At 39.6% G+C, this 14,930-nt stretch overlaps 1 protein-coding gene across 1 annotated transcript; it reads right to left on the bottom strand.

Moving 5' to 3' along the window:
* Positions 1–3,905: 3,905 nt before the first annotated feature.
* On the bottom strand, positions 3,906–14,715 carry mpzl3 (myelin protein zero-like 3). Its single transcript, XM_027138887.2, is given in 7 exon segments — positions 3,906–4,728; positions 6,024–6,093; positions 6,344–6,524; positions 6,797–7,007; positions 9,992–10,164; positions 14,542–14,607; positions 14,610–14,715. Coding segments are annotated over 7 exon segments (867 nt in total). The 5' UTR covers positions 14,701–14,715; the 3' UTR covers positions 3,906–4,653.
* Positions 14,716–14,930: the final 215 nt, after the last annotated feature.

Here is a 14,930-nt window from a genome sequence, read left to right as displayed (position 1 = left end):
TTCCAGCAGAGGAGGAAGCGGAGGATTCGGGTTTCTTGGTGCTTTGCTGTAGAAGTGGAACTAAACCTACAATTTATGCTCTGTTTACGTTGATACAGAGCTTTTATACCAAGCAGACCTGAAGGATAAATGTGGAGTCATGTAGAAAGCATGTGGGGGAGTACAGGAAGTAATAAATAAACCAAATACGTTTTTGATACAGTGCCTGTATCTCTTAGTGCTCCAAATATCCGTATAAATCGTAAATGGGCGTGGCCTAAACAGGAAGTTTGTTTTTAAAATGTGACCCTAATTGTTGAGAGGAATTACACTGATTACTAACCAATCTTTTAAAGTATTTTTGTTTTTCTACCTACATTTGTTCTTGCTGTATTTCTTGTAGTTAATTATGAGAAGCTACACCTCCATCTTGCTCTGACCCAATGGACCTGAAGTCGTAATTACGACTTCCCAACACGGAAATACAAACCGCCCGGTAGGACTTTTTTTTTTTTTTTTTTAAACCTGTCGGTTACAACAAATCAACAAATGTATAAAAAAATTTTAGTTACAGATTTAATCTGCTCACTCTCTCTCTCTCTCTCTCTCTCTCTCTCTCTCTATATATATATATATATATATATATATATATATATATATATATTACATTTTCAATTTCTTTGTTCTTAGATACGTAATTAGTTTTTTTGCTTTTTTGAGAATTTCTGCATTTTTTCGATTATGATAAAAACATGAAAGTGGCGTTTTTGTTCAAAATTTGTCACTTTGTGCTGAAATTTCATTGCATCCCTAATAAATCTAGAGTAGCTAACTGATGTAACACATACAGCGTGTTTATAATTTGCTACACGAAAACATACACTGTTCGATTTTTAATGAGTCTTGAATTTAGGTCTGTTGGTAACATTCATTCATTCATTCATTCATTTTTTACCGCTTATCTGAACTTCTCGGGTCACGGGGAGCCTGTGCCTATCTCAGGCGTCATCGGGCATCGAGGCAGGATACACCCTGGACGGAGTGCCAACCCATCACAGGGCGCACACACACTCTCATTCACTCACACACTCACACACTACGGACAATTTTCCAGAGATGCCAATCAACCTACCATGCATGTCTTTGGACCGGGGGAGGAAACCGGAGTACCCGGAGGAAACCCCCGAGGCACGGGGAGAACATGCAAACTCCACACACACAAGGTGGAGGCGGGAATCGAACCCCCAACCCTGGAGGTGTGAGGCGAACGTGCTAACCACTAAGCCCCCCCCCCCCCCCATTGGTACTGTAACTCAAGATATTTTCATGTTTTTTCTTTTACTTTTTTTTTAACCTTTCACACGTCATGAAAAAGCTGGTTGCAAACAAGTCTTAGGTTCGCCAACAAAAAGAGCACTGGATCGATGAAGTCATGTGACTGCATGGTGGCATTCATTTATCACCTTTATTATTAGAACTTCAGCCTTTTTGACTTCTCGCCATTGTATTTAGGCTCCAAAATTCAAAACATCTGAGAATCATAAACTTTTTTTTTTTTTGCCATAATCCCAAGACGAAAAAAAATCATTCTGGCTTTTAGTCGAGGGAACCAGCGTGATGCGTCATCCCTGCGGCACTGCGCTGGAGATTTCACAACATCTATTCAACTGTAAATCATTCCAGACTCATGCTGGATTTTTAAAACTCCTCGTTCAGCTTACAATAGATTACTGAATTGTGTATTATACCAGAGGCGACAGAGTAGGACAGACAGCGTATTCCCATCATGCCTCTGATATTTCACGAGTCTCAGATGAGTCGCGGCGTCTTGAATGACTGATCTTAAAGGCCTCATGATATTTCAATTGAATGTATCTACACAGCCTAGAGAAGGTGTGTGTGTGTGTGTGTGTGTGTGTGTAAGTGAGACGCTAATTAGTAAAAACGCACCACCAGATTGTCATGTTCATGCTGAGAACATTCTAGAAGTTAATTGGGATTTAGCTCCCCATGTTCTATACGCTATGTAAAGAATAAAACACAGCACATTGTTTTATTGCAGCTTGATTACAGGGATGATTAGAAATAACTTTTTTGAGAAGAGTCGTTCTGGATGATGTACAGTAGGAGGTCAGAGAAACGAGGCAGTTCCTGTTCTTGCTTTCATTATAGCAGATAGAAACATTTCCTGTTTTTGTATAAGGTCTGGGATAAAATGTCAGACGTGGGGAAAAATAGCATACGGTTGATGCGACTGCATCTTAGTAAACATGACTTCCTCTTTTATTATTTCACAAAGAAGAAGGCACCAGCGCTTCTACCTCATCTCCGTCTTTCGTCTCGACCTGGATGCGACAGGGAGCCAATGTAAATTGCGTTTCGGTGCCGTATCTATTTAAAAACAGAACGATATTAACATGATCCATGATTCGAGGTGGTGTGAGTGTTTTTAAGGACATGACCGCATACGGTAACAGGAAGTGTGAAGGATCTGATCATCTAATGGGCATGAATCACACGTAATCCATCGATGACTAACACCTCCTGATATAACCTACTAAGGCCTAAAGTGTCGAGTCGTGATTAGGTCAAAACGGAAATGTTGTTTTTAATGAGATTTCTGACACTGACGGCTAACACCGACGTCACAGTCGCTGTGATGTCAGCATCGGCATGATGGCGAAGCTGTGAGGATATCGAGCGAAATTTACAGCTTTACTTCTGACTGTTCCAAACAGTTTTTCCAATATCAATGATATTTCCTTTAATTAATCGCTACTTTATAACCATCATTTTGCTCAACATATAGATTATATTTTATTTATATATATATATAAATCTTTAGTATGGACCTAAAGATCAAAACTGAGTCAATCTATAGCTACTAGTCTGTATAATTAAGAATGACTAGCATTAGGAACTAGACAAGTGCCCTTGAGATCTGTTTTGGCTTCCTGACGATCTTTAGTTAGTGTCGATCATGTTGCATTTTAGGCAAAAAGACATGATGTCCATGTTCTCGCAGATGCCTTTAAGTGTCTGAATAAAGACAGACTGCGTAAAGTTCTCGGTTTAAAGCCAGCTTCCTCCTGCGGTACCTGTGGTTCCCTTCCATCTGCTGCCATTTTGCTCTGTACTGTAGTCAGAAGGCCATTAGGGGAGGAACAACCACAGCGTCTGGAGGCCAGAGAGGAGGAACCACCTGCTTCTCTCTGAAGAGAAAACTAAAAGCCACTTTACACGGAGATGGATTCGGCCGCAGTGAAAGAACTCACGCAGAGTCACGTAATGTGGATGTAGCAGGGTATCAGGATTCAAACTGCGGCTTCGTCGTGTCTTGTACAGGATCAGATGTAATGCCTCTGTCCAATCAGATTTCAGCTTAAAACACCAATGTCCGATCGGACTTCAGCAGAAAAAAAAAACTGTCTCCCTTTAAATCACCACAATTTCAGTGAATGCTCTTTTATGATTTAACACAAAACCAGAGCTCAGTATTATATATTTTATTTATCCATTTAATTATTTATTTTTTTTTATTAAACACTATACTCACAAGTTTACACAATTTTACATCCACAAATAAATACACAACACAACAGCTGGTCTGTTGCTTCACTTTCATACAAGCGCATCTGTAACTGTGCAGTAATAAGGTGCTTACAGAAATCTATACATTTAGAGGTGATTTTATTGACCGAATAAATAATTTTTTGAGCAAATGACCGAATAAATTATTAATTTCAGTTCGCAAATTGATTCTAGAGCTCGCGCAGAGCGACGGCTGGAGTCGTTTCTGTTAGTTAATGTGAAGCCGCAGCTGGAAATTCTTAGAAATGACAAAAGTTAACACAGAAATAATAAATCGACCACACAAATTGTAGCTGAATCCTGCTTCGCTTCCTAAATGAGACAACTTTTCCTGCTAGTTTACAAACTGCTTGATTTATTTCTTATAAACAGAATCTTTATTCGTACACACTTCGTCACTCGAGAGCTACAGTACAGTTGGCTTCATAGTGCCTTTAGCTCCAAACATGAAATCGTTCCAAAAACAGTTTTGGGCTTAACTTTATTCTAGAAAATTCCAAAAAAAACAACAACAAAAAACTGCTAAATCAGCAGGACTAAGTTAGTATTACACACATTAGCAAGTGCTACTTTAGTGTTTGCCTGATATGTTACTCGAAGGAAGCTTAACATCTTCCTGTTGTTTCTATGTGCTATCACTAGTGAAACCAATAATACCATCAATAAATACTTTACACTGAGAATGCTAAACAGAAACAGTTCCACTCAGCACTTATTTTTCAGTTCAGTTATTTTTAGATGCTAACGTGGCTAACCGGAGTAAAAATCGCCAGATTTGCATTTGTCTCTCAGTCGAAAATGAATGCAACTTCCATCTCAAACTAAGAAGGGCTAAAGTGCTACCAGTGAACTAGCGACAGCAGACTGTTTTGCTAACTTTGTTACTGTGATTTAACGCTAGGTGTCTGTGTGTAATTGGAGCCACCCTTTTGAATCGAGGCCGCTGAGGATAAAAGGGGAAAATACGTAGCGTTTATATCAACAAGCTAGCGTGAAAAGACAAAAAGTTGAAGGAAACTAAATGATCGTGAAGACGTGTCTGTGCTGAGATGCTTTGCCTGGCTTTCCACGTTACCGGAAGATCTAACAGTGAGACTCTGCCTCGATCCGCTGCATCCGTTGCTTCTCGATATGTCTGCGGCATTCTTCATCCGAGTCCTGAAGTGGAAGCGGAAAGAGAGTTTAAGAAATAGTGAACCACACAAGTCCATCAGGACGATCTACATGCATGACAAGCTAACAGCATTATTTCACTTTATGTGGCTATATGTACCACATAAGCATCGAGATCATCCTGACAGGAAGCATCTGCACCAGAGAGGACACGAGAGCTGCCCAGAGGGTGGTGCAATTATCTGAGTCTAGCATCCTCACTGAGCTCCCTGACCGGAGTCCATCTACAGTACGGGCAGCTGGACCAAGACAAGAAAGATCTCGACCATCCCAACAACACCCTCTTTTCTCTCTTGCGTTCACGTAACCACTTCCTTGAACGCGAACACAGAGGGAAGGAGCTTCTTCCTGCAGGCCATTCGGGCCCTCAACCTGGTGAACACCTAGAACCTGGACCCTTTCTGGACTTTTCCAGGCTGCCACAACACCATATGCACTTTAATTATTATTAATAATAATAATAATAAATGTACATGACCATGGTCACATACATCTCTACACCACACCTAATTCTGTCTCTCTTTCTGATTACCTTTTTTTTATCCTCTACTAATCAGCTTTATTTACATTAAAGACATTGTTTTGTATGACTATGTCGCAGTGTGTATGATTGTGTATGTGACATTAAAACTTGCCATAACCTTATGACACTCTCAGGGATGAACTACTATACATTAAAGCTTCACAACAAAGTGACGTATAAAAAAAAAAACGTTAAAGCCCTGAGAATCAGAACACTAACAACAAGGTGTGAAATCATCCTCATTCAGGAACACACTGCACTACAAAGTCACGTTATAACCTACATAATAATGTCACCTGACTTTAAGCACCTAAGCAGACGGACACAAGTGTTTGTGTTATAGAAGTCCTATATAGCTTCTTTCCTGCTATATAAAAAGCCCTTAGTAGAGAGTAAAATAAAGTAATACAGTAAGAAAAAAAATGGTGGCCAGGTCACGGCCACGATTGACAAGCTAGTGTGAACATAAGGACGTGTGAAGGACGCCTAGTGGCCTTTGGTGCATTGTTCTAGCTAAGTAGGTTATTAGCTACTGCAGAAACGTGTCATGACTGACTGATTACAGCACACACACACCAAGCCTACTACTCATGCCAGTCTTAGCTAGCTCTCTCATACCATAGTTGACCACTGATTAGCATTTATCCTCAAAATGGCAGCAATCTAGCTAGCTAGCTAACTTACTTACTAGCTTTAGTGGAGATTTTCTTCGTTTTTATTTTGTTTTTAAAAATACAAATAAATACGAGATACCGACCTCCATATACATTTCGCAGCACATGGCAGGCTTCCGCTTTGACGAGGGATGATGGTAGGCGCACTCTTTACTGCAGAGAAGCAAAAACACACGTTCGCATTCTGTAACAGACGATGTCATGAAGCTACACAAAATTAGCCTCGAGAATAGGGAAAAAACGATATACATTCCTTTATAAAGCCAGTCATGTGATTGGCAGATTGGATACACGCACCAATGAGCAGGTATATATATATAAACCCTCACATCATTTAATATTAATCCAGTTTCCTGCATAATGAATGATAATGAATAATAAGTGATATAATCTGATCTCAGACCTGTATGTGAGCATTTCCTCCACATCCTCTATGGGTGAGTGGCGGTGGACGTGCGAGCTCTTGACACGTGGAGAGCAACACGGACAGAGCATTCTCGCGAACAGCAGCATCGCGATCAGCAACGACGGCAGGAGGATGAAGAACAGCAGCATAGCAATGTCCGAAAAGTGCACAGTGCCTTCTGAGAAAGACGACGAAAAACAGGCAGTAAGCAAATATGCGGTATGCTAAGTCAAGCTAGTTAGTATCATTTTAGCCCAACAAGACAGACGTTACAAAAAAAATAAAAAATAAAATATCTTCAAAATACACGATGTACAAGAACAATGGGAAAAAAGTTTAAAATGTGTTCGTTACTTTTAGCCAAGATCTGAACTTAAAGAAGAACTGAAAGATTTTTCGTCAACAAAGTCGTGTATATAAACAGTAAATAGCAACGTGCTTGTGTCTCACTCTTAAGGCTGACGGTGAGGAAGGTGTTTAAGGGAAGTCCTTGGAAGTCGGGCGGGTTGCGGATGGCGCAGCTATAAGTGCCGTTGTCGGTCAGCGATGCGTTCAGGAGGCGGATCGATGCGTCGCCTCGCGCCGGGTCTCCGTGCCATTTCACTCGCCCTTTGAAGTGCCCATCCTCTGGAGGATACGCCTTGGAGTAGAAGTGAAAGAACTGGGAAAAGAACGAGAAATAACAGTGTGTGTGACGTCATGTATCTACACACAAACACACCAACACACACTAATCCTAATCTAACACAACATTAGAGTTGTAATAAATATACAAAGACTGTGTGTGAGGTCACTGATATTAAAACATTAACTGAGAGAGACTCATGTGCCTGGCTGGGAAAACCCATTTAATTATGATCTCATATCTCTGAGTGGAGAATGAAAACGAGGCAGAGAGACAGACGGACATCTAGATAAATAGACAAGGGAAGCGTCCAGTAATTGTTCGATGACATTTAATGAAAGAGAGAGAGCGGACGTACGAGCTGAGAGCAGGAGATGGATGGCTTTGTGGCCGTGTGCACGTTTATCTGACGATCAGAGAGCGAGCGTGTTCGAGTAGAGCATCATATCCGAGCTTACGCTTCCAGTCCCGAGCACCAACGGATGCTTTTTTTTTTTTTTTTTTTTCTGGACAGACGAGTTCACGCTTGTTGTTTTTCCTGATGCTTTCTGGTTCATGTTCCCGCATCATTAAATGTAACTGTAAACGGATAAAATGTACGACTTGTTCTTGAATACATTTACACGTCATGATAGAAGAACAGAACCCAAGAGAGATGCCTTCATAAGTACCGGTAAGAGCAGGTTCTGTGCTCAGCGTTTCCTCTCGCTGACGCTGATGAGGTCATCACAATGACGACGAGAAATCTTGTAAGCCCTGGAGGTTATTGGAAGTGGAATCACAAAATCCGGTTCGATTCTTTTCGGTTACAGGATTGAATCTTTTTTTCTTTTTATAATGAGAAATCCTCTGACAAACAGGGCTTTAATTAATTAATGCATATTAACACCGGCAGAGTCGTGTCTCATTTCCATAATAATCTATTAAAACCTGTGACTGAAGCAAATCACAGACGTTTTAATAAATACACTAATGAAGCAGAGTGATCAAATTCTACAAACATGACATCAGGGTTAAGAGAGAGAGAGAGAGAGAGAGAAGAGAGAGAGAGAGAGAGAGAGAGAGAGAGAGAGAGAGAAGAGAGAGAGAGAGAGAGAGGGAAAACACAGTGTAGAGAAAGACAAAGTGAAAGAGAAACTGATGCACACAGAGAGAGAGACAGAGAAAGAAAGTGAGACAGAGAGAGAATTTTTTCCATTTAATACAGCAATGACATCATCATCATTCCTCTGAGAGCTAATTAGGTAGAGTGGCTGTTTGAGTGAGTGCCCTTAATTCACTTTTCACACACAGACACCAACACACACAGACAGACACACACACAGACACACACACACACACCAACATACACACACACCAACACACACCCCTAGTATGTCAAATATTTGGAAGATGGGAACAATGACATCATGAGTGTTGCTAAACTCTCTGACACACAGATTCCCGATTAAAATCCCTTTCAATTCTACACGTGTTCTTGCATATATTAGATCTCTCTCTCACACACACACACACACACACACACACACACAGTGAGTTTCTGTTAATATTTCATGAAATTCACATTCTCTAGCTATTCATTTTCAGCCATCTCTCTCTCTCTCTCACACACACACACACACACACACACACACACACGAGCTGTGCCATTGAGCTCTGTCACTCACACCTCACAGCCTTTACCCTTTCGGTCAATAAAATCTGATGAATATTTAAAGTCTCTGCGTATTTAAAGCAGATTTATGCGACTCTGCCTCCGACTTTAACGACTCCAGCACCAGACTCAGGCACGACTTTGTCTCGATTCACCTTTTAAGAAGAATTTCCCGTCTCCGTGAGCATTTTTCAGATATTTAAATGTACTCTATAGGAGAACTGCAAGCATAAAGTGAGGCACGGATGCTGAAATTGTTCCGTAATCAATCATACTGAATTATTTAAAATATTAAAACACACACACACACACTTACTTTCTTTTTCTCACACATGCTTTTTGTCTAAAGATGGCTACTGTAACAAAGAATTCCATCCTGGAGAAGAACTGAGTCATTTGAAGTGAAATGAATCCTCATAAGGGTTCATACGGTGTCAAATAGATTTGGTGAATCATTCATATGAGGTAAGTGATGCATGTTCTGTCTTTTCCCCCCAGCAGGCTTTTGGCACACACACACACACACACACACACACACGTCTATTTTTGCTTCTCGCATCAGCAAGCTCGCAGCAAATCCTCTGAACTCAATGAACTTCTTCGCCTTTACTTTCTTGCTTGATATTCCTAATGAAGTAAAATAGAGAAAATAACTAAAGAAAATATATTCTTACTAAATACTACATATTTAATAAGAATACAACTAAATAATACATAAATAATTAAATAATAAAAAAATAAAAGTGACAGGGGGACACGGTGGCTTAGTGGTTAGCACGTTCACCTCACACCTCCAGGGTTGGGGGTTCGTTTCCCGCCTCCACCTTGTGTGTGTGGAGTTTGCATGTTCTCCCCGTGCCTCGAGGGTTTCCTCCGGGTACTCCGGTTTCCTCCCCCGGTCCAAAGACATGCATGGTAGGTTGATTGGCATCTCTGGAAAATTGTCCGTAGTGTGTGAGTGTGTGAGTGAATGAGAGTGTGTGTGTGCCCTGTGATGGGTTGGCACTCCGTCCAGGGTGTATCCTGCCTCGATGCCCGATGACGCCTGAGATAGGCACAGGCTCCCCGTAACCCGATGTAGTTCGGATAAAGCGGTAGAAAATGAATGAATGCATGAATAAAGCAACTGAAAATATTGTGAATATTAAAAAATCTCACTAGAATTAGAGTTTCCTATTATTTACAGCAATATACTAATAAATAGTCTATACTGCAAGTTATTTGCCTCTTATTTTCACTTGGGGCTTTTAAAAAAAAAATTCTTTATGAAAGGTGAAATGGAACAGTGGTGTTGACTTTCTAGTAAAGCTAGTTAAAGATTCACGTGTATATAACACACTGCTGGTTTAATCATAAAGGCACTCACGATTTGAGAAGGGCCACCACTCTGAGGTCTGAAGGACCAGTCGATGGATATTCGGCTGGTCGGGCGATGCGTCGAGGTGAAGTGGCAGGACAACGTTACCATCTCGCCCTGTACTGCGTTTATCTCCTCCGGGCCGCTCACTGTTATACAAGACGCCGGGCCTGACCACAAAACTGAACAGAGACACAAGGAAAATACAAAAATTCATATTCACAACCATTGAAAATTATAACTGTAACAATCGCAATAAAAGACTTATTTTCCAATAACTGCACTTCCAGTAGTGTGTGTTTCTCTCCCACCGCAGGAATGTCTACGGTTACGAATGCCCCTGTATACTGCTCCAGTATAGCAGAAGGTTAGCTCTGTATCTATTCCCTAGGCATTGTGTTATACCATGACCGCTCTAATGAACACAATTAGACACGTGTTCTTTAACATTCAGGGAGTTATTCCCTGCCATATGGACACTAGTGGGAATACTGGGGAAAAAGTATTCCCGGTCTGCTTCCGCTGATTATTCCCACAAGATTTCTAGTGCACTAGTTATACCTACACTAGTTAATACCAAATGTCATTTGTTTGCAGATCACAAAAAATAAGTTACAAAATGATTATTTACATAAGTGTGGAAATGCAAATCCTTGGTCAGTTGGTCTGCGGACCTGCCTGGGTCTGCCTGTTAGTCCAGGAATCATCCATGTTAGTACAAAGGTATGTCTGTTAGACCACGTCTACTTGGTGGTCCATGGGTCTTCCATTTAGACCATGGATCTTCTTGTTTATCTACGGTCTACATGGTAAAACACGGATCCGTCTGGTAGCCCATGGGTCTGTCTGGTTGCCTTTCTCTTAGTTGGTCTATGGGGCTGTTTGTCTGACTGTATAACGAAGTGTTCTCTAATTTGGGTTTGTGGTACCGTGTCTGATTACCAAACACTCCAGAGCCATTGACAGTTCCATCAGAGGGACAGCATAAGAACCCTTCAAGGTTTCTGCCTATGATCTATCTATGATAAATTCATTTACACAACCTCCATCTTTTTATTAAGGTTTTGTTTATCTGTAACCAAGTGCTGTGTATCCGTTTGTCTGTGTAACATGATGTCTTTATGTCTGTATATTCTCTTTCTCTTCTCAGGGATCTGTCCTGTGTTATTGACTTTTCCACAGGTTTGAATGTAAAGTGTTTGCTGAAGCGTCTCCTGTGTGTACTTATGTGCAATAGGGATTTGAACAGCTCTGTGTGTGTGTGAGTGTGTGTGTGTAAGACTGTTGGTATGTACTTTATATACCAAGAAGTGTTCCAATTTCCACGTAAAGATCAGGAAGATCCGCAAGGTTAATAGATTCATTTCTGATTTCTTGCTAGAAAATTCAACTGTGATGGTTGCAAAGATCTATAAACTAAAAATCTTTAGCACAACTGGTCATGAAACACTTACAAGCTGGTGACTAATGCCTCTTTTCCACCGGAAAGAACCGGGTGCTGGTTCAGAGCTAGCGCTACTTCTGGTTCAAAGTTGGTTCCACTGGCGAACCTTCTAAGAACCGGTTTGCCTTTCCATCGGTTAAAGAGCATCACATGTTTAAAGTGTATTAAACATTAGTATACTTAAGGTACATTATCAAATGTGCTAACAGTAGCCCCGCCCACAGCTCCTGACGCAAAGCGGTTCTTAAGTCTAGACCAGCAACGTTTTGGTGCTACTTAAGAACCACTTTTCCTGGTTTAGAGCCGGTGCTTTGGCGGTCGAAACAGAAAGAACTGGTTCTAAATTAGGCTCCGAACCTGCACTCGAACTGCCTCGGTGGAAAAGGGGCATACGGTTCCTGTTTGCTGCTCCTCCCCTGAGCTTAGGGCAGCGTGATGCTTGCCTCAAAATGTTGGCACTTTTTGACCAGTAGGTTCTCTATGAAGCTTAATAGTGGCGTTTCTTAAAATTGTAGTGAAAGAGCCTAAACGTTCGCAGATTTTCAAAACCGCACTTAATTCCGCTCTCAGACAGATAAGACACCCGGGTTGGTCCCTGCTGTGACTCAGCCCTACGTCTCTGCCCTCTTTGTTTTGATCTCAGTGTTGATTATGTGTTGTGGCGTCATTGTGCTTCTGCAGTAACTAACAGGAATGAAAACGACCCAGCCGTTGCTCTGGTGACAGAAAGATCTTGAGGACACCAGGTTTGCTTTCAGTCTTTTCATTTCCAGCCTGTGTGAAAACCTGATTCGACGTCTCCGGGGGAACTTTTGTCTGAACTTCAAGGTTTCTCAGTGGGTGTCTTTTCCTACATCTCTGTCTTTGACCTTACAGCATCTGTAATGTAAAACTAGAAGAAATCTGTGATGGTGGACTTAATTAACAACTTATCTAAGGGTTAAATGAGCTAAACTCGTTGAACTTGTTAAGCTAACACAAGCAACGTCTCGGTTTAACAAGAAGTCCTCTACGACTCATGTAGGTGTGCAGATGTGTGTGCGATATTTGTCTTGTATGTGGTTGTGTAACATTTGTTTTCCTTATTTTGTACTTGTTTCTGTCATTTGCTTATTTGTGTGTCTGTATGCAGTCAAACAGAATTCTGTTGCCTGAAACACAATGACAAACTATAGATGTGGGGAGAAAATGGCTCATGTGGTGGAAATAATGAATTGTAAGAAAATTATATTTGGTATAATGATGATTAATATTAATCATATTATTTTATTTTTATTTAAATAAAATTATTATTTTAAATTAATCATTTTTATTTACATTTAAATAAATTAATTTTATTTAAAATTAAATGAATCATTTTTATTTAAAAAGACAGGTCTAGGTGTAATATACATAATCATGTGTGAAAAAACATGCATGCAAAAAAGAATCATTAAAAATTAATTGAAGGAACATTAAGGTTAAAAAAAAAGATTCGAATAAATGAATCAGGAGAAATTAATTGGTTTACAAACTACAAACTTTATCCTTTTTCTTCTTTTGACTAATTTCGGTCAATGCCTTTAAAAAGATCCAAATAATCTGATCATGACACAACATTTAAAATGTTTCCCCATCATTGTAGACTAATCCGTCAGCCGTTTTAATAAGAAACAGGAAGTGTGGTGTGTTAAAAGGCATTTCATGTTCCACTCTTTGAAAATGAGAAACTGTAAGCAGATCCAATAATGGAGTGAAATGTGCGACATGGCGCTGTACAGCTGTCCTGACCTGAACTTCCCTACAGAGTCACACACGGTGGATGAACTGTGAAGGTTTGAACAAATGATCGCTCTCTAATCGCTGATATTCACACAGGAAGTGTAGGTGAAGCTGGAAAAAATAAAACCAGCACACTACGATTTGTACACTATACCCTAAACACACCTTATAGAAACGCATCCACATCCAAGCAGCTGATATACAACCTCCACTAAGTCATTATACGGTTTGTTTTAGGAATTTGATTAAAAAAGGTTTACTAAAATCAAAATTTCACGATTTCTTTTGATTTATTTTTTCGACCTAGCGGCTGATCTGATTTGTACCAAATTGGAAACTGAATTCTTTCATCATTTATTTTTTTACTTTATTTATTTATTTATTTAAAGTGAATTTTTTCATCATTTATTATTTATATTAGATAGATAGATAGATAGATAGATAGATAGATAGATAGATAGATAGATAGATAGATAGATAGATAGATGACCACGTTCAACAAGTGCATAATAGTGTTAAATTTCATCTTTATTATTATTATTATTATTATTATTATTATTATTATTATTATTTAGGCAATAGGTAAGTTACTCGAATTAAAAAAATATCTTACAAAATAATTTCTTGAAAGATCAGTTTTTTAATAAAAGAATGAATCATTTAAAAGCATTTTCAGTTTCCCTAAAGACATATTTAATAATAATAATAATTAGTAGTAGTAGTAGTAGTATATAATAGATATACTAAGTGCAACAGAGAGTTTAACTTTTAATTTAATTTAAAAAAGCAATTTAAATTTAAAAATAAGAATTAACCTCAAAGTTATTTACCCAAGAAAGATTTAGGACTACTAATTTATTTATTCTGTTTTTTTACTTATTCATTTTTTTATTTCAGTAGTTTTGGTTGTATTAGTTTAAGGAGCTTTTTAATGTTATTTTTCACTGCTTTCTTTCCCTATTTGTTTATGCAAATATTAACCAATGCTTCCTCTTACTTTCTTTCGATTTCTAATATCGGCTCGATCCCAAATGTCACTGACTCACTCGGTCAAGTGATACTAACTAGTCACTACAGGTGCATTTGGGATCGGTCACTTCCGTGTTCATAATAAATAAATAAATAAATAAATAAATAAATAAACAAACAAACAAACAAACTTAACGTAAGGAAATAACATTTCCTGGGAGTTTAATAAACCATAAACTTATGTTTATCCACACGTTCTGCCCTAAAGCAGTCTAAAGCTCTTTATTTATTTATTAAAACACCTAAAAAGCGCCATATTGGTAAACGCCACCAAACTGCGTCCCGCGCGCGCTTTCTTTCTCAGATAACTTTAAGAAACACTTACTGATGCTGAACAATAAAACCAAATACATCCCCGAAGGAGTCCTCTGTCGTCGTGTTAAATCCATTTAGTATCAAAGTTAAATATAAAGGAATGATCTGAAAGTATCCACAGGAGGTTAAAGTTCCGGATCGTCCATGTTTGGGAAAAAGTGTCGCGCATGCGCAGAGTTTACTACCTGTTCAACAGGTGTTTCAGGTGCGCCCAGAATGAGGGCTGAAAATAAACAGTGACATGCGGCCGAAATGAGCTTCCTCCGCAGGGTGGCTGGGCGCTCCCTTAGAGATAGGGTGAGGAGCTCGGTCACTCGGGAGGAGCAGAGTAGAGCTGCTGCTCCTCCACATCGAGAGGAGTCAGCTGAGGTGGCTCGGGCATCTGTTTCGGATGCCTCC

This window comes from Tachysurus fulvidraco, chromosome 11 (assembly GCF_022655615.1).
Source record: "Tachysurus fulvidraco isolate hzauxx_2018 chromosome 11, HZAU_PFXX_2.0, whole genome shotgun sequence".
Lineage (NCBI taxonomy): Eukaryota > Metazoa > Chordata > Actinopteri > Siluriformes > Bagridae > Tachysurus > Tachysurus fulvidraco.
The sequence above is the reverse complement of the archived record's forward strand: the minus strand, read 5'-3'. Positions and strand labels throughout refer to the sequence as shown.